Source organism: Tamandua tetradactyla, chromosome 7 (assembly GCF_023851605.1).
Source record: "Tamandua tetradactyla isolate mTamTet1 chromosome 7, mTamTet1.pri, whole genome shotgun sequence".
Lineage (NCBI taxonomy): Eukaryota > Metazoa > Chordata > Mammalia > Pilosa > Myrmecophagidae > Tamandua > Tamandua tetradactyla.
In genome coordinates this window covers 36464285-36485390 of record NC_135333.1, presented here as the reverse complement: position 1 = coordinate 36485390, position 21106 = coordinate 36464285, and the positions used below count along the sequence as shown (strand labels likewise).

At 41.0% G+C, this 21106-nt stretch overlaps 1 protein-coding gene across 12 annotated transcripts in view; it reads left to right on the top strand.

The window, feature by feature from the left end:
• Positions 1-21106, top strand: part of PACSIN2 (protein kinase C and casein kinase substrate in neurons 2) — a 236603-nt gene that overhangs the window by 201799 nt on the left and 13698 nt on the right. For all 12 annotated transcript variants that reach the window (XM_077169089.1, XM_077169084.1, XM_077169087.1 and 9 more), the window contains 3 exons: positions 15638-15794; positions 18894-19129; positions 20758-20913. In XM_077169089.1, the coding sequence (XP_077025204.1) occupies positions 15701-15794; positions 18894-19129; positions 20758-20913 (486 nt within the window). In that variant the 5' untranslated portion in view covers positions 15638-15700. The remainder of the gene's footprint in view (positions 1-15637; positions 15795-18893; positions 19130-20757; positions 20914-21106) is intronic.

Genomic DNA, 21106 nt, shown 5'->3' with positions numbered 1-21106 from the left:
AATTCACTTTAAAAATTGACCAAGCCTCTCTCTCTCTAAGGCAACATGGCAAGTGAACTCACTGCCCTCCTGTGCTACATGATTCTCGGGGGTGTAAACCTCCCTGGTAATGTGGGACAGAAATCCTGGGATGAGCTGGGACTCGGCATCAAGGGATTGAGAAAACTTTCTTGACCAAAACGGGAAAGAGAAAAATGAGACAAAATAAAGTGTCAGTGGCTGAGAGATTTCAGAGTCGAGAGGTTATCCTGGAGGTTATTCTTACGCATTATTTAGATATCCTGTTTTTAGGTTTTGGTGGGTTAGAGTGGCTAGAAGGAAGTACCTAAAACTGTAGAGTTGTGTTCCAGTAGACATGTTTCTTGAAGATCATTGTATATAGCTTTTGCAGTGTGACTGTATGATTGTAGAACCTTGTGTCTGATGTTCCTTTTGTCTATGATATGGACAGATGATAAAAAATATGGATAAAAAATAAATAATAGGGGCACAAAGGTTAAAATAAATTGTGTAGATTGAAATACTAGTGGTCAGTGAGAGGGAGGGGTAAGGGGTATGACGTATGAATTTTTTCTTTTTTATTTCTTTTGCTGGAGAGATGCAGATGTTAAAAAAAAATCATGGTGATGAATATGCAACTATGTGAAGATGTTGTGAGCCATTGATTGTACACCATATATAGAATGTATATCAAGAATGTTTGTTGTGGACTTCCGGAGAAGATGGCGGCTTAGTAAGACGCGCGGGTCTTAGTTCCTCCTCCAGAAAAGCAACTAAAGAAACAGAAACAATACGAAACAGCTCCCGGAGTCACGACAGAGACCAAAAAAGACAGCGTACCCCATTCTGGAACGGCTGAACGGGTAGGGAGAATCCACTGCTGTGAGATACCCGAGGGGTGCACGTTTTCCCGGCTGGGGTGGCTGGCGTCTGGGGTCCCCTCCACGCACGTGGCTCCCCGGTCTGACTGGGAACATTGGATAGCGGGGCCCTCCCATCACGCTTGGCGTCTCGGGCCAGCTGGGCAATTTGGACCGGCACTCCCCCAAGCCACGGCCAGCGACCCCCGCCTCCACGCGCGGTTTCCCTGGCCGACTGCCCCGCAGACAAACGACCACCACGAGCGCCACCTACTGGGCAGGAAAAGAAAAACAGAGCCCAGAGATTCCACAGAAAAACCTTTCAACCAGCTGGGTCCCACACCCAGGGAGATCTGATCAAATGCCCAGACACCAGCAGAAAATAATGGATGACGCTCGGAAAATTGAAGATATGGCCCAATCAAAGGAACAAACCAATAGTTCAAATGAGATACAGGAGCTGAGACAACTAATGCTGAATATACGAACAGAAATGGAAAAACTCTTCAAAAACCAAATCAATAAATTGAGGGAGGACATGAAGAAGATATGGGCTGAACAAAAAGAAGAAATAGAAAATCTGAAAAAACAAATCACAGAACTTGTGGGAGTGAAGGACAAAGAAGAAAAAATGGAAAAAACAATGGATACCTACAATGGTAGATCTAAAGAGACAGAAGCTACAATTAGTGAACTGGAGGATGGAACAACTGAATTCCAAAAAGAAACAGAAACTATAGGGAAAAGAATGGAAAAACTTGAGCAGGGAATCAGGGAACTGAATGACAATATGAAGCGCACAAATATACGTGTTGTGGGTGTCCCAGAAGGAGAAGAGAAGGGAAAAGGAGGAGAAAAACTAATGGAAGAAATTATCACTGAAAATTTCCCAACTCTTATGAAAGACCTAAATATACAGATCCAAGAAGTGCAGCGCACCCCAAAGAGAATAGACCCAAATAGGCGTTCTCCAAGACATTTACTAGTTAGAATGTCAGAGGTCAAAGAGAAAGAGAGGATCTTGAAAGCAGCAAGAGAAAAACAATCTGTCACATACAAGGGAAACCCAATAAGACTATGTGTAGATTTCTCAGCAGAAACCATGGAAGCTAGAAGACAGTGGGATGATATATTTAAATCACTAAAAGAGAAAAACTGCCAACCAAGACTCCTATATCCAGCAAAATTGTCCTTCAAAAATGAAGGAGAAATTAAAACATTTATAGACAAAAAGTCACTGAGAGAATTTGTGACCAAGAGACCAGCTCTGCAAGAAATACTAAAGGGAGCACTAGAGTCAGATACGAAAAGACAGAAGAGAGAGGTATGGAGTAAAGTGTAGAAAGAAGGAAAATCAGATATGATATATATAATACAAAAGCCAAAATGGTAGAGGAAAATATTATCCAAACAGTAATAACACTAAAAGTTAATGGACTGAATTTCCCAATCAAAAGACATAGAATGGCAGAATGGATTACGACCCAGCAATACCACTGCTAGGTATCTACTCAAAGGACTTAAGGGCAAAGACACAGACGGACATTTGCACACCAGTGTTTATAGCAGCATTATCTACAACTTCAAAGAGATGGAAACAGCCAAAATGCCCATCAACAGACGAGTGGCTAAACAAACTGTGGCGTATACCTACGATGGAATATTATGCAGCTTTAAGACAGACTAAACTTATGAAGCATGTAATAACATGGATGGACCTAGAGAACATTATGCTGAGTGAGTCTAGCCAAAAACTAAAGGACAAATACTGTATGGTCCCACTAATGTGAACCGACATTCGAGAATCAGCTTGGACTATATCATTGGTAACAGAGACCAGCAGGAGTTAGAAACAGGGTAAGATAATGGGTAATTGGAGCTGAAGGGATACAGACTGTGCAACAGGACTAGATACAAAAACTCAAAAATGGACAGCACAATAATACCTAAGTGTAATGTAACTAGGTTGGAACACTGAATGAAGCTGCACCTGAAATATGGTTTTTTGTTTGTTTGTTTGTGTGTTTGTATCTTTTGTTTTTGTTTTTTTCTTTTTCCTTTATATATATATATATATTATTAGTATTATTATTTTAATTCTCTTCTCTATATTAACATTCTATATCTTTTTCTGCTGTTTTGCTAGTTCTTTTCCTAAATCGATGCAAATGTACTAAGAAATGATGATCATACATCTATGTGATGATACTAAGAATTACTGAGTGCATGTGTAGAATGGAATGATTTCTAAATGTTGTGTTAATCTCTTTTCTTTTTTTTTTGATTAATAAAAAAATTAAAAAAAAAAAAAAAAAAAAAAAAAGAATGTTTGTTGTTTACAATAAAAATATTTAAAAAAGTAAAATTTAAAAATTGACCAAGAATTTAAATAGACATAGCTCCCCAAAAAAGATATTCAAATGGCCAATATGTATATGAAAACATGTTCAACACCATTATTCACTAATGAAATGCAAATTAAAGCTACACTGATATACCATTTCACCCCCACTAGGATGACTGTTATTTAAAAAACTGAAAATAAGTGTTGACAAGGATTCAGAGAAATAGGAGCACTTATACATTGTGAGTGGGGATGTAAAATGATACAGCCACTGTGGGAAATAGTTTGGCAGTTCCTCAGATAGTTAACCATAGGATTACTATACAACCCAATAGTTCCACTGTTAGGTATATACCAAAAGGGAATTGAAAGTAGGACCTCAGACAAATATTTTTTGCAGCATTATTCACAATAGCCACATAAGGGAGGCTCATGTGTACATCAGTAAATGTATGTTTAAACAAAATTTAGTGTATCCATAGAGTAGAACGTTATTCAGCCAAAAAAAGAACTGAAGTGCTGGTACATGGATGAATCTGGAAGGTACCATATTGAGTGAAATAAGCGTTGCATAGAAGGACAGATATTTCGCCTCTTAGATGAAATACTTGGAGTAAGCAAGTTCTTAGATGCAGAAAGCAGATTAGTAGTGACCTGATATGAGAGATGGTGGGAAGATGGGGACTTTTTACTGTGTGCATGTGAGATTTAGTTTGGGTTGGTGAAAATAGTCTGGAAATACATAGTGGTGAAAGTTGCCCACTATATAGTGTACTTACTGTCAAAGAATTGTACACTTAAATGGTTAAAATTATATTTATGTATATTTTACACATAATTGAAGTTAAGTATTTTACACAGTTAAAGAATTAAACAATAAAATAAACAAGAGCTATTGTATGTGCTGATAGATTATACCAACATGTAACTTGTTAAGAAATACCTTTTCTTTTTCCTAACTCTTTCTTCAAGTGGTTTTAAAATCAGAAAGGTAGGCAGGCTTCTGTAGAACCAAAGAACATATTTTGATGTCAATAACTAATTTGAATACTAACAGTGAGATGAAATCTCCAGCTCTGTATCATTTTTCATGGTGATTGTCAAAGTTTAATTAGGACTGTGATTATCCTAGCTCCATTCGTCTTCAGCTCAGCAACAGTGAGTTGTTTTATTAGTTATTTTTTTCATCCTCCTATAATTTTCAAAATGACAAGAAGGCCCTATTTTAATGGAAGCCAGCATGTGATATCACTTTCAACCAGTTGTGAATATGCTTGCTTTTGTCTGCCTAAAAGGGCCTGCAGAAGTTTACAGTTGAAAGCTCAGGTTCAGCTGCTGAACTTAGGTGAGCTACTGACTTGATTTCTCATAGAGGAGTAAAAACAGCTGGGTCATGCCTGGGCTGAGGGGATCTGTAGAGGGAGCAGTGATAGTCTGAAAGCTGTTGCCATCCTCCAGCAAACATGTAAGAAATCACCCACCCAATGCCTCTGTCTCTGGAGAAGGCTGCCCAGGCTAATTAACCTCCAAGGTCCTGACTGTTTGTCAGGATTCTGGTTTTAGTAGGAGGGGGTCCTCTCAGCCTGCCTGGAGCTCTGCACTTTGGGAGAGCCCTACCTGGAGAGGCCCCAGACATCCATGTCCCCAATTGCCTATCTCCATGCAGAGCTCCACATGTTCTGTTCCTTTGCAAGGGCTTCCCACCATCAGCCTTCGGAAGACTACCCCTTGCCCTCTTCCTCTGGCTACTTCACTTCAGGAGAGTAGGAAATAACAGCTGATTTCAACTCTTGATAATTCAGTTAGGCTGTAGCTCTCTTTGTCCCTTCACTGCTGAGTCCATCTTCTTCTCCTGGAAGTTCCAGGAGAAAAAGTACCAAGAGTGCTTAGCCAAGCTGTTCTAGTTTGCTTGCAGCCGGAATGCAATATACCAGAAAAGGAATGGCTTTTAAAAAGGGGAATTTAATAAGTTGCTAGTTTACAGTTCTAAGGCTGAGAAAATGTCCCAATTTTAAAAAGTCTATAAAAATGTCCAATCAAAGGCATCCAGGGAAGTTTGGTCAGGGCCAAAATGGCGGCTTAGCAATGTGCACATTTTAGTGCGTCCTCCAGCACAACTACTAAATAACCAGAAACAGTACAGAACAGCTCCTGGGGCTATGTTAGTGACTGGACACACAGCGTACTTCAGTATGGACCAGCTGGACTGGCTGTGAGCACCACCAGAACCATGAAGTCCCCAAGCCGTGGCGGCTGGTGCCCCTCCCCACAGGTTGCTTCCCAGAGGGGAAAGGAAAGAGACTTTACCAGCAGCAGGGGCTGAGCCCAACCAAATGCCAATTGTGGAATTAATTAACAAATTTTGACTACCAAAAATAGGCCCCCAGCTCAGGTGAACCTGGTCAAAGTGGAGGTCGATCATTTTTGCCCCAGCACCAAGGGGGCAGGGCTGATGGAAAAAGAAAAAAAAAAAAGAAACAGAGGTTTTTGTGGCTGTGTTTCTACAAAGGCTTGACTGCCTTTGGGTACAGCGGCAGGACTTCTCAGGCTGCAACTGCCCCAAGCATAGGCAGAAACAAGCTTGTTTGAGAGCTTCTCTACAGCCTGTGCCTTCCCCAGGGGAGGGGTGAAATCCAACTCAGGTGGAATCCCTCCCTTAAGGAATTCAGACCCCTGGGCTTTGTAATTTGAAGCCATTAAAACCAGCCTACAACCTCTTTTCTGTCTCCACCTCACCCCCAGCAGGGAGAGTCTGCCAAAGTTAAAGGTACTGCATCATCTTATGCTGGTGGGACCTGCAAGCAGACAAGTGCCGCATACTGGGCAGAATAAGAAAAACAGAGTCCAGAGACTTCACAGGAAAGTCTTTCAACCTGCTGGGTCTCACCCTCAGGGAAAACCGACGCAGGTGACTCTTTCCTCCTGATAGGAGGCCAGTTTGGTGTGGGAAAATCCAGCTGGGGTCTATAATACCTACATAGACTCTTCTAAGGGGTGTGTGTGTGTGTGGGGAGGCACCATGCAAGCAGGGCAAGAAACAAGAAACCAAAAACTGAAAAATTCTCCTCTGTTAAACAAAACCTGAGCTAGAGATCCAGAAAAAACTGAACTAAATGTCAAAGAACAGATAGACAACAAATTCATCCAGCAAGAAAACTCTAGATAAGAGAAGTGAAAGCAATCTCCAGAATAAACTAATTAAGGTAATTAAATGCCTAGATGCCAGCAAAAAATAGCAAATCATGCTTGGAAAATTGAAGATATGGCCCAGTCAAAGAAACAAATCAACAATTCAAATGAGATAAAGGAGCTGAAACAATTAATTCAGAATATACAAACAGACATGGAAGACCTTATCAAAAATCAAATCAATGAATTGAGGGAGGATATAAAGAAGGCAAGGAATGAACAAAATAAGAAATTGAAACTCTGAAAACACAAATCACAGAACTTATGGAAATGAAAGGCACGGTAGAAGAGATGAAAAAAACAATGGAAACCTACAATGGTAGATTTTGAGAGGCAGAAGATAGTATTAGTGAACTGGAGGACGGAACATCTGAAGTCCGACCAGAAAAAGAAAATATAGGGGGAAAAATGGAAAAATATGAGCAGTGACTCAGGGAATTGAATGACAATATGAAGCGCACAAATATATGTCTTGTGGGTGTCCCAGAAGAAGAGGAGAAGGAAAAAGGAGGAGAAAAACTAATGGAGGAAATTATCACTGAAAATTTCCCAACTCTTATGAAAGACTTAAAATTACAGATGCAAGAAGTGCAGCATACCCCAAAGAGAATAGATCCAAATAGACGTACTCCAAGACACTTACTAATCAGAATGTCAGATGTCAAAGAGAAAGAGAGAATCTTCAAAGCAGCAAGAGAAAAACAATCCGTCACATACAAGGGAAGCGCAATATGACTATGCATAGATTTCTCAGCAGAAACCATGGAGGGGAGAAGATAGTGGGATGATATATTTAAATTACTAAAAGAAAAAACTGCCAACCAAGAATTCCATTCCAGCAAAATTGTCCTTCAAAAATGAGGGAGAAATTAAAACATTTTCAGACAAAAAATTACTGAATTTGTGACCAAGAGACCAGCTCTGCAAGAAATACTAAAGGGAGCAATAGCCACAGACAGGAAAAGACAGGACAGAGAGGTGTGGAGAAGAGTAAAGAAATGAAGACTATGAGTAAAGGTAAAAAGAAAAATTAGATATGACATATAAAATCCAAAAGGCAAAATGGTAGAAGAAAGTACTACCTGTACAGTAATAACACTAAATGTTAATGGATTAAACTCCACAATCAAAAGACATAGACTGGCAGAATGGATTAAAAAACAGGACCCATGTATATGCTATCTATAGGAACCACATCTTATAAGCAAAGATGAACGTAGATTGAAAGTGAAAGGTTGGGGAAAGATATTTCATGCAAATAACAATCAGAAAAGAGCAGGATTAGCTATACTAATAACCAACAAATTAGACTTCAAATGTAAAACAGTTAAAAGAGACAAAGAAGGATACTATGTACTAATAAAAGGAACAATTCTTCACGAAGGTATAGCAATCATAAATATTTATGCACTGAACCAGAATGCTCCAAAATACATGTGGCAAACACTGAAAAGAGAAATAGACACATCTACCATAATAGTTGGAGATGTCAATTCCCCACTCTCAGCAATGGACAGATCATCTAGACAGAGGATCAATAAAGAAACAGAATTTGAATAATACAATAAATGAGCTAGACGTAACAGACATTTATTGAACATTACACCCCACAACAGCAGGATACACCTTTTTCTCAAGTGCTCATGGATCATTCTCAAAGATAGACCATATGCTGGGTCACAAAGCAAGTCTCAGCAAATTTAAAAAGATTGAAATCATACACAACACTTTCTCAGATCATAAAGAAATGAAGTTGGAAATCAATAATAGGCAGAGCACCAGAAAATTCACAAATACGTGGAGGCTCAACAACACACTCTTAAACAACCAGTGGGTCAAAGAAGAAATTACAAGAGAAATCAGTAAATATCTCGAGGCAAATGAAAATGAAAACACAACATATCAAAACTTATGGGATGCAGCAAAGGCAGTGCTAAGACGGAAATTTATTGCCCTAAAGAAGAAAGGGCAAAAATCGAGGAATTAACTGTCCACTTGGAAGAAGTAGAGAAAGAACTGCAAACTAACCCCAAAGCAAGCAAAAGGAAAGAAATAACAAAGATTAGAGCAGAAATGAAATTGAGAACATGCAAACAATAGAGAAAATCAATAAAACCAGAAGCTGGTTCTGTGAGAAAATCAATAAGATTGATGGACCCTTAGCAAGAATGACAAAAAGAAGAGAGAGGATGCAAATAAATAAGATCAGAAATGGAAGAGGAGAGCTAACCACTGACCCCACAGAAATGAAGGAAGCAATGATAGGATACTATGAACAACTTTATGCTAATAAATACAACAATGTAGATGAAATGGACAACTTTCTAGAAAGGCATGAACAACCAGCTTTGACTTGAGAAGAAATAGACGACCTCAACAAACCAATCACAAGTAAAGAAATTGAATCAGTCATTAAGAAGCTCCCCAAAAAGAAAAGTCCAGGACCAGATGGCTTCACAGGTGAATTCTACCAAACATTCCAGAAAGAATTAGTACCAGTCCTGCTCACACTCTTCAAAAAAAATTGAAGAGGGCAGAAAGCTACCTAAGTCATTCTATGAAGCCAACATCACCCTCATACCAAAGCCAGACAAAGATATTACAAAAAAAGAAAATTACAGACCAATCTCTCTTATGAATATAGATGCAGAAATTGTCAACAAAATTCTGGCAAATCTAATCCAGCAACACATTAAAAGAATTATACATCATGACCAAGTAGGATTTATCCCAGGTATGCAAGAACGGTTCAACATAAGAAAATCAATTAATGTAATAACATATCAACAAATCAAAGTAGAAAAACCACATGATCATCTCGATTGATGCAGAAAAGGCATTTGACAAAATTCAACATCCTTTCCTGTTGAAAACACTTCAAAGGATAGGAATAGAAGGGAACTTCCTTAAAATGATGAAGGGAATATATGAAAAACCCACCGCTAATATCATCCTCAATGGGGAAAAACTGAATCCTTCCCCCTAAGATCAGGAACAAGACAAGGATGTCCACTATCACCACTGTTATTCAACATTGTGTTGGAAGTTCTAGCCAGAGCAATTAAACAAGAAAAAGAAATACAAGACATCAAAATTGGAGAGGAAGAAGTAAAACTCTCACTGTTTGCAGATGATATAATACTATATGTCGAAAACCCTGAAAAATCCACAACAAAACTACTGGAGCTAATAAATGAGTACAGCAAAGTGGCAGTTTACAAGATCAACACTCAAAAATCTGTAATGTTTCTATACACTAGTAAAGAACAGTCTGAGGGGGAAATCAAGAAACAAATTCCATTTACACTGCAACCAAAAGAATAAAATATTTAGGAATAAATTTAACTAAAGAGACAAAAGACCTATACAAAGGAAACTACAAGAAATTGTTAAAAGAAATCACAGAAGACCTAAATAGATGGAAGGACATACCATGTTCATGGATTGGAAGACTAAATATAGTTAAGATGTCAGTTCTACCTAAATTGATTTACAGATTCAATGCAATACCAATTAAAATCCCAACAACTTACTTTTCAGAAATAGAAAAACCAATAAGCAAATTTATCTGGAAGGGCAGGGTGCCCCAAATAGCTAAAAGTATCCTGAGGGGAAAAAATGAAGTCAGAGGTCTCACACTACCTGACTTTAAGGCATCTTGTGAAGCTACAATGGTCAAAACAGCATGTTACTGGCATAAAGATAGATATATTGACCAATGGAATTCAATAGAGTATTCAGATATAGACCATTTCATCTATGGATAAGTGATCTTTGATAAGGCAGTCAAGCCAACTCACCTGGGACAGAACAGTCTCTTCAATAGATGGTACCTAGAAAACTGGATATCCATATGCAAAGGAATGAAAGAGAACCCATATCTCACACCCTATATAAAAATTAACTCAAAATGGATCAAAGACCTAAATATTAGGTCTAAGACCATAAAACTGTTAGAACAAAATGTAGGGAAATGTGTTATAAATCTTATACTTGGAGGTGGTTTCCTAGACCTTATACCCAAAGCAAGAGTACTAAAGAAAGAAAGAAAGAAAGGGAGAGGGGAGAGGGGAGAGGGGAAAGGGGAGAGGGAGAGGGAGAGGAAGGGAGGAAGGAAGGAAGGAATGGAAACTCCTCAATATTAAACACTTTTGCGCATCAAAGAACTTCATCAAGAAAATAAAAAGCCTACACAATGAGAGACAATATTTGGAAACGACATATCAGATAAAGGTCTATTATCCAGAATTTATAAAGAGATTGTTCAACTCAACAACAAAAAGACAGCCAACCCAATTACAAAATGGAGAAAAGACTTGAACAGACACTTCTCAGAAGAGGAAATACAAATGGCCAAAAGACACATGCAGAGATGCTCAACTCCCCTGGTCATTAGAGAAATGCTAATCAAAACCACAATGAGATATCTCACATCCACCAAAATGGCCATTATCAGTGAAACAGAAAATGACAAGTGCTGGAGAGGATGTGGAGAAAGAGGCACACTCATCCACTGTTGGTGCAAATGTCAAATGGTGCAACTGCTGTGGAAGGCAGTTTGGCGGTTCCTCAAAAAGCTGAGTATAGAATTGCCATATGACCTGGCAATACCATTGCTAGGTATTCTACTTTGCCAGCTGCCGGAATGCAACACACCAGAAATGGATTGGCTTTTAATAAAAGGGGATTTATTTTGTTAGTTCTTCAGAGGAAAGGCAGCTTTCATCTGAGGTTCTTACATGGGAAGGCTCAGGGTAATCTCTGCTGGCCTTCTCTCCAGTCCTCTGGGTTCCAACAGCTTTCCCTGGGGTGACTTCTTTCTGCATCTCCAAAGGCCTGGGCTGAGCTGCGAGTGCTGAGATGAGGTATGCTGAGCTGCTTGGGCTGTGCTACGTTGTGCTCTCTCATTTAAGCCCCAGCCAATTAAGTCAAATGTCATTCATTGCAGTAGACACGCCTCCTAGCGAACTGCAGATGTAATTAGCAACAGATGAGGTTCATGTACCATTGGCTCATGTCTGCAGCAACAAAACTAGGTGCCTTCACCTGGCCAAGTTGACAATTGAATCTAACTACCACACTAGGTCTCTACTCAAAGGACATAAGGGCAAGGACACAAACGTACATTTGCACACTAATGTTTATAGCAGCAGTATTGACAATTGCAAAGAGATGGAAACAGCCACAGTGTCCATCGGCAGACGAATAGCTAAACAAACTGTGGTATATACATACGAATGAATATTATGCAGCTGTATGACAGAATAAAGTTATAAAGTATGTAACAACATGGATGGACCTTGAGGACATCGTGCTGAGTGAGATTAGCCAAGAACAAAAGGACAAATACTGAATGGTCTCACTGATATGAACTGACGTTAGTGAATAAGCTTGGAATATTTCCTTGTTAACAGAGACCATTAAGAGATAGAAATAGGGTAAGATATTGGGTAATTGGAGCAGAAGGGATACAGATTGTGCAACAGGACTGAATATAAAAACTCAGAAACGGACAGCACAATACTGCCTAGCTGTAATACAATTATGTTAAAACACTGAATGAAGCTGAATGAGAATGATGGAGGAGGGCTGGGGGCATAAATGAAATCAGAAAGAAAGATGATAAAGATTGAGATGGTATAATCTAGGAATGCCTAGAGTGTATAATAATAGTGACTAAATGTACAAATTTTAAAAATGTTTTTGCATCAGGAAGAACAAAGAAATGTCATTACTGCAGGGTGCTGAAAATAGATGGTAATTAATACTTTAAAATTTCAGCTTACGTATGAGACTAAAGCAAAAAATGTTTATTTGGTACAAAATTTATATTTTGACTAGTGCATTTCCTAATATAACTTATGTAGATAGCTTGATTGAACACCAACAGTACTTGGAACCTTGGGTAGGACATGAGATTTTGTTGGTTTGTCCAGAGTGATGCCCCGATGAATCCCAGAATGATTTGATCAGTGAGTGGAAAAGTATTTGCAAAGTCCCCTTCAGGAAATAGTGAGAACGGGGAGAAATTCAACTTCCCCAAGTTGCATTCTTGATATTCTCACAAGCGGTGTGGACAACCAAAGCTATAGGCTGAGTCCCCAGTCTTGGGATTTATTCATATGAAACTTAACCCCACAAAGAATAGGTCAAGCCTACTTAAAATTAGGCCTAAGAGTCACCCCCAGCAGAACCTCTTTTATTGCTCAGATGTGGCCTCTCTCTCCAGCCAACACAACAAGCAAACTCACTGCCCTCCCCCATCTACGTGGGACATGACTCCCAGGGGTGTGGACCTTCCTGGCAACGTGGAACAGAAATCCTAGAATGAGCTGAGACTCAGCATCAAGGGATTGAGAAAACCTTCCCGACCAAAAGCGGGAAGAGTGAAATGAAACAAAGTATCGGTGGCTGAGAGATTCCAAACAGAGTCCAGAGGTTATCCTGGAGGTTATTCTTATGCATTAAGTAGATACCACCTTGTTATTCAAGATGTAATGGAGAGGCTGGAGGAAACTGCCTGAAAATGTAGAGCTGTGTTCCAGTAGCTATGTTTCTTGATGATGATTGAATAATGATATAGCTTTCACAATTTGACTGTGTGATTGCGAAAACCTTGTATCTGTGCTCCTTTTATCTACCTTGTCAACAGGCGAGTAGAACATGTGGAATAAAAATAAATAATAGGGGGAACAAATGTTAAAATAAATTTAGTTTGAAATGCTAGTGATCAATGAAAGGAGGGGTGAAGGGATGGTATGTATAAATTTTTTTCTGTTTTCGTTTTATTTCTTTTTCTGAATAGATGCAAATGTTCCAAGAAATGATTATGATGATGAATATGCAACTATGTGATGATATTGTGAATTACTGATTATATATGTAGAACGGAATGATCAAAATAGGAATGTTTGCATTTGCTTTATGGTTTTTGGCATTTAAAAAAAAAAAGGCATCCAGGGAAAGATAACATTGGTTCAAGAAGCCGATGAAGTTCAGAGTTTCTCTCTCAAGTGGAAGGGTACTTGGTGAACACAGTCGGAGTTTCTTATCTGGAAAGGCGCATGGTGAACACGGCATCATCTGCTAGTTTCCTCTCCTGGCTTCCTGTTTCATGAAGCTCCCTGGAAGGCATTTTCCTTCTTCATCTCCAAAGGTCACTGGCTGGTGGATTCTCTGCTTCTCTTGGCTATGTTATTCTGCTCTGCTCTCTGAATCTCTCTTTTCCTCGAAATATTTCCTCTTTTATAGGATTCCAGTAAACTAATCAAGACCCAAATAGGATGTGTGGAGACATGCCTCCACCTAATCCAGTTTAACAACCTCTCTTGAGTGAGTCACATCTCCAGGGAGATATCTAATTAAGGTTTCAAACATACAGTACTGAATAGGAATTACAAGAAACGGCTGCCTTTACAAAATGGGATTAGGATTAAAACATGGCTTTTCTAGGGTACATACATCCTTTCAAAAAAGCACACAAGCAAAAAGAGTTTTACAACAGGCAAAAGTGGAAGGAAAGGTATGAAAATATAATCAGTTGGTTTCTCGTTGCGTTTCCTCTGGGTACTCAGGTACCAGCTACATTTTATGTTTTCAAGTCAATGTTTCTGCGACATAATGAACTCTTTGATTTCATCCCAAATTGCTATTGATATTGCTGTCATTTTTTTATTATTTGTAATTTAGATGAGCTAATCTCTCCTTTTACTGTGGAAAAAAGTAGTTAAAACTCACTTTGGCTCCTGATGAGGCAAGTATGAGTCTGAGCTTTGCCGTCTATGCTGTCCCACTTGGAACCATTTGAAAACCTACCTTCAGCTCCAGCCCCCTACGCTGAGGCTGGATGAGCTTGGGAAAGTTCACAGCTTCTCTCAGCCTTTCTCTTCTGCAAAGTGGGACAGTGTGCTGGTTTGAAATGATATATGTACTCTAGAAAAGCCATGTGTTAATCCTAATCCCGTTTTGTAAAGGCAGCCGTTTCTTCTAATCCCTATTCAGTATTGTATGTTTGAAACTGTAATTAGATCATCTCCCTGGAGATGTGATTTAATCAAGAGTGGTTCTTAAGCTGGGTTACATAGAGGCGTGTCTCCACCCATTTGGGTGGGTCTTGATTAGTTTACTGGAATCCTATAAAAGTGGAACTATTTTGAGGAAAAGAGAGATTCAGAGAGCAGAGCAGAATAACATAGCCACAAGAAGCAGAGGCCACCAGCGAGCAAACTTTGGAGATGAAGAAGGAAAACGCCTCCCAGGGAGCTTCATGAACCAGGAAGCCAGGAGAGGAAGCTAGCAGATGACACTGTGTTTGCCACATGCCCTTCCAGATGAGAGAGAAACTGTGACTGTGTTTGCCATGTGCTCTTCCACATGAGAGAGAAACCCTGAACTTCATTGGCTTCTTGAACCAATGTGTCTTTTCCCTGGATACCTTTGATTGGGCATTTCTATAGACTTTTTTTAATTGGGACATTTTCTCAGCCTTAGACCTGTAAATTAGCAACTTATTAAATGCCCCTTTTTAAAAGCCATTCCGTTTCTGGTATATTGCATTCCAGCAGCCGACAAACTAGAATAGACAGTTACGCCTCCTTTTTCGTATGGTAGCAATTTTTGAAGGTATAAAATAGCTAGCATATAAAATAGCTAGTGTTCAGAAAATGGGAGCTAGTGTTCATGTTATAATTGGGAAGTAATAGTAATTCAGCAGGTGACGACAGCAAATCAGAAAGTACCTGAAAACACTACTTTATACCAGTGATTATCAAAAGGCCTTTAGCTAAGAGAGCCTGTGGTGTTAAATATAAGATCATTTTAATCTGAGTTACCTAAAATTATTTTCCTGTTTTTAAGAAAAACTCTGGTTAGGTATTATCTACTGTAGAAAAGCGCCCTGACCCCTCAGTCTGGGTGTGAGACTGACTCTCTGGGCTTCCTCTCCCCTGTGCTTCCCTTCCTCACAGCCTTTCCCTCAGCTCTATCTTCCTCCCTGACCTGAGGGCTCCACCCATTACCTGGCCCAGAGCTTTGTGCATAGGTGCACTTATGTAGAAGCTTCATTCATTGTTTTGTATGCTCCTGTTATTGGTAAATGCAGGGGGACTTGTGATGTGATAGCATATACATTTCCAACTGTGGGGAGGACTACATGGTCCCGAGCCTGCTTGGCCATGGGTGTGTAGCAGTAAGGTCAGGCCAGCTCCCTGAGCCCCATGCCTCCCTGTGTGCATCTCTCTCTCAGGTCGGGAACTACAAGCGGACCGTGAAGCGGATCGACGATGGGCACCGTCTGTGCAGTGACCTCATGAACTGCCTGCATGAGCGGGCACGCATCGAGAAGGCCTATGCACAGCAGCTCACTGAGTGGGCCCGGCGCTGGAGGCAGCTCGTGGAGAAGGGTAGGAAGGCCTCCCGCTGGCCAGGGGTTCAGGGCAAATTGCGGCACCTGTCCATGCCAGTTCCCTCTTGTGCTGCCTTGGGGTAGTGGGAGGTCTTCTCCCAAACAGGGAGAGTAACAGGGTATTGTTACCCAGCAGGCACAGTCTGTGAGAGCTGCCTGTCCCCTTTCCTTGGGGCATAAGAATACTCTTTGCAGATAGCATCTGAATTTCCTCTTCTAGCCCTTGTTGGCACTTGGACACACTTAGGCTTCCCAGTTTACTTCACAGCAACCCCTGAGGGGCCAAAATCTTGCATAGGTTCCAATCACAGAAAAGACCCTACTGCTCAGCACCTTGGTCTCTGATTCTGAATGCTGTTTATTTTTAAACTTGGCCATGCAGCAAGTCAGGTAAGACTGAATGATGACATCTGGCAGGTTTTCTAATTTTAAATTTTAAAGGGAATAACTCCAGGTGCTGTGTGGTGGAAGTTTTGACCCCTTCCTTCCAAACAAAAAGCCTCAGAAGGTTCTGAAACTTGGTTATGAACGTGATTGTGGATCTGGACCATGTTTTGAACATACGTCTCAGTCGTAAATGGGGACCTTAACTGTTTATGAGACTTCTCAGGGCAGAAGCAGATTAGCTGGCGTTTCTTAGCATACATTTGGGGTAGGCTTTTCTTCAGTGACAGGCTGACCAGAAGTCAGGCCATTCAGAGCCCCCAGTCTTGGGGTTTGTTCATATGAAACGTAACCCCGCAAAGGATAGGTCAAGTCTACTTAAAATTTAGGCCTAAGAGTCTCCCCCAGGAGAGCCTCTTTTGTTGTTCAGATGTGGCCCCTCTCTCTAGCCAACACAATGAGCAGTCTCACCACCCTACCCCTCTCTATTTGGGACGTGACTCCCAGGGGTGTGGACCTTCCTGGCAACGTGGGACAGAGATCTTGGAACGAACAGAGACTCAGCATCAAGGGATTGAGAAAAACCCTAGAATGAGCTGAGACTTAGCATCAAGGGATTGAGAAAACCTTCTCGACCAAAATGGGGAAGAGGGAAATGAGACAAAGTGTCAATGGCTGAGAGATTCCAAACAGAGTCCAGAGGTTATCCTGGAGGTTACTCTTATGCATCAAGTAGATATCATCTTATTATTGAAGATGTTGTGGAGAGGCTGGAGGGAACTGCCTGAAAATGTAGAGCTGTGTTCCAGTAGCCATGTTTCTTGAGGATGATTGAATAATGATTCAGCTGTCACAGTGTGACTGTGTGATTGTGAAAACCTTGTGTCTGATGCTCCTTTTATCTACCTTGTCAACAAAGGAGTAGAACATATGGAATAAAAATAAATAATAGGGGGAACAAATGCTAAAATATAGTTTAAATGCTAGTGATCAATGACAGCGAGGGGTAAGGGGTATGGTATGTATGACTTTTTTTTCTCTATTATCATTTTATTCCTTTTTCTGTTATCTTTTTATTTCTTTTTCTAAATCGATGCAAATGTTCTAAGAAATGATGAATATGTAACTAAGTGATGATATTGTGAATTACTGATTATGTATGTTGTTTTATTTTGTTTCTTTTTTTTAATTAATAAATTAAAAAAAAAACAAAATGCGTTGGGAGAAAAAAAAATGAAGTCAGGCCATTGGGCCAGGAGTCCCTGGAGGGCGGGCCCTCAGCTGACATCAGCTGTGCTCAACCAGCTACCTGTGTTTCCCCCTTGCTGCTGATAGGATGCAGCAGGCGAGCTATCTGTCAGTTGAGCCACATGAGAACTTAGCACAGGGCCTCGGTACAGAGCTGTTATCCAAAGAGGGGAGTGGGCAATGCCAGTGGGTAGAGTTAGCTCATGCCAGTAAGTGGTAGCTATTATCCATAGTCCCCTTTCAGTATCCAGCTGTCAGCATCATCCCTTCTCATTATTCAGAATTAGGGCTTTACAAAGCTCTCTTGGCACCATCACCATGTGAGTCCCCCTTGGCTTGGTACACAAGGTCAGGACAAGGATCATGTTCATTTTGTAGCATGAGAGATTAGAAGTTCAGAGGTTCAATTTCCTGGTTCACATTCTGCTGCCCTAAGCCTCAGAGTGTGTGAGCTTCCTTAGGCCTCCTTCCTGCCCCCTCCCCTCTCCCAAGTCCCGTGAGGACTAGCCCGGGAGCTTCTCATTTTATCCTCAGCTCTGTCATAGCATTCTCTCCGTACCTTGCCCCATCACACTCTACCCCACCCGTATCCCATCCCCCCCTTAACAAATAAGGCCAGATTAGTTTCCTTCCTGAGCCTTGTGGACTGAGATCAGTGAGGACGCAGTGAGGAAAGTCAGGCAGTCCACTCCCATCTGTGCCCAAGATGCTTCCTGTTTCCTTCTCTCCTTCCTCCCCAGGACAGTTCTCCCTTCTGCTGAGATAGTCTTCCATTCAGTAAGCAGTTCTCAGCTCCGCTCTGAGCCTAGCTCTTAGCTGGGCATGCAAGAGGTGAACAGAAGCCAGCTTCTGTGATTTAGTTGAGGTGCTGTGGGGCTGACAAGCACAAGGGATGAAGGGCACTGATGGGGTCCTAGGAACTGAGGTGGGTGGGTGGTTCAGCTCACTTCAGAAGGTCCGTCGTTGTTGGGCCAACCTTAAGCCAATTGAATTTTTTAAGATGCAGAAATCTGAGTTTTTAAGGAACTCAGTGACTTTTTAAAAGGCAGTGTGTATAATCCATCCCCACCCCTCACCCATGCCAATTTCCTTATTAAAAGAATGACGGAGAATTACAGATTGTATATGTAGAACGGAATGATCAAAATAGGAGTGTTTGCGTTTGTTACACATTTTTTGGTATTTAAAATTTAAAAAAAAGAATGACAGAGCAGTTTTAGCTTCTGTTCCTTTTTTCCCCCCCTTCATCCCGTGGAACTGAAAGAGGAACAGAACCCCTGAGGGAAAATATCAGAAACAACCAAAAGGAAACCTTGTCCTAGCCAAGCAGCTAAGCTGCTAGCTGACAGTCCCATTTTAGCAACCAAGGGAGGTTCACAGTGGAAATCCCTATCCCATGGGCTGGTCTCAGTCCAATCGGGGGGCCCAGTGCTGAGTAACCCACCAGCTTCTCCCCTGTGCCCAGGGCCTCAGTACGGGACCGTGGAGAAGGCCTGGGTGTCCGTCATGTCCGAAGCGGAGAGAGTGAGTGAACTGCACCTGGAGGTGAAGGCCTCGTTGATGAATGAGGACTTCGAGAAGATCAAGAATTGGCAGAAGGAGGCCTTTCACAAGCAGATGATGGGAGGCTTTAAGGAGACCAAAGAGGCTGAGGACGGCTTTCGGAAGGCACAGAAGCCATGGGCCAAGAAGCTCAAAGAGGTGCACCTCTCCTGCAGACTGCCTCCCTGCTCTTTCTCATTCCCTGGCAGCCTGGCCGTGCTGGGTCTCCCTCATTGACAGTGTTTTCTCCTTCCCTGCCTGGAATTCCTGCCAGCCTCTTGAGACAGAGGATGCTACAACTGGTAGAAAGGGGCTGCCCTGCAGGCCAGAAGCCCAGGTGGCTCCGTTTACTCGGGCTCAAGACACTGAGTGCTTTATGTGATTCTTTAAATTTAATGCTTGCAACTCTCTATTCTACTACATGTAAACTGAGGCTGAGAGCCACATACCAGGGCCAGAGCTCAAAGCCCATGTTCTTAACCACTATCAACATTACCCCAGTCATTGGGAATGGTCTACTACAGAGACTTAAAAATGCCATGGGGCTAGAGAGATTAATATAAAAATTTCCTTTCTCTAGCATTCATTTTTCTCTTAAAGTTTCAAATGATATGCTATTGCTTTTCTAAAAGTGACAGTAGCAACCATTGGTTAATAACCAATGATTAACAACCATTGAGCCTTGTCCATCCTTCATAGCTGGAGGCTATTACCTGCACAGCCCCCTAGGTGGCTTCTCCAGGCCTTGTCCTCACTACAGCACATGTTGGGCTCCCCCCTCTCCACCCCGTACCCTGGCTGGTCTACTCCTCAGCCTCCCTACCTTCTGGCATCCCACAGTAGTCCACCCTGCTCCACTTTAACCAGGATCTGCACTGTCTTCTTCCTTAGAATCACCCAGAATAAACTTCTGTCTTTGGTGTATAATGATAGGCTTTCCTTCTTTTCTCTCTTTCTTGACTTTTGCCACATCTCGTCTCTTCTTTCTTGTCCCTGGCCCCAGATGTTGCACACCTGAGAGATGTGTCCTCCATTTTAAACAAAACCATCTCCCCCTCACAAGCCGTTGCTATTCATCTTTCCTCTCTAGAATAAAACTGTGACTTTGGCTCAAGTAAGGATGCTTCTTTCAAGTAAATATACATACATATACATGCTTAGATGTGTGTGTAATAATTGTATATATATGTAAAGTAACCATTAAAAGTATGGAAATGTGCCCTCTAATCCTGCCTACCAATAAACCCTATCTCATGGAAAGCGTTTCCTTTGAAATTTTCTTTGTATTTCCTGTTCTAGCTGCCTGGAGTGCTCTTTTTGCAGATATCCATGTTTTGCTTCCTTCACATTTTTGTTTCATGTTGTCTTAGTGAAACTTTCTACAACTGTTCTATATAAAATTCTCTAGCCCACCCCACCTGAGATTCCTGGCTCTCTTCCCTGCTTTAGTTTCTTTCATAGCATTATCACTCATTTCCTTTATGATTGAGTTATTTGCTGTATTTGTCTCCCTCAGCTAGAATGTAAACTTCATGAAGGCACTGTTTCTTTCTCTTGTGTTGTATCCCTGCTGCCTAGAATACCGCATAACAGAAAGTAGGCATGCAGTCAGTGTTTGACAAATAAGTTCCTGTTATATCTACTTGTAACCATAGTGTACATACAGTTTGTTCCTGCGTTTTCCTCCTGTCTTGATAACATAAGCATTTTCAATGTTCTGTGTGTAACCTCTACAGAGGATTTTGAACTTGCAGCAATGTGACACCTGGAACTCAATCTCCTTATAGGTAGAAGCAGCGAAGAAAGCCTACCACACAGCGTGCAAAGAGGAGAAGCTTGCAACATCCCGAGAAACCAATAGTAAAGCTGACCCATCGCTCAATCCTGAACAGCTTAAGAAATTGCAAGACAAAGTAGAAAAATGCAAACAAGATGTTCTTAAGGCGAGTCAAGTCATTCATATTATATGTAACATTTACTTTTACATTTGAGAATAAATATTTCACTTTGTATGTCTGGCATATAAGTATTGTGTAAATACCTGATTGGAGGGGTGGTTAGATGGACAAATACCTTACCTTACCTTACCACAGCCCTGCTGTGCTCACTTCATGATTAGGGGCAGGAACCAACTGC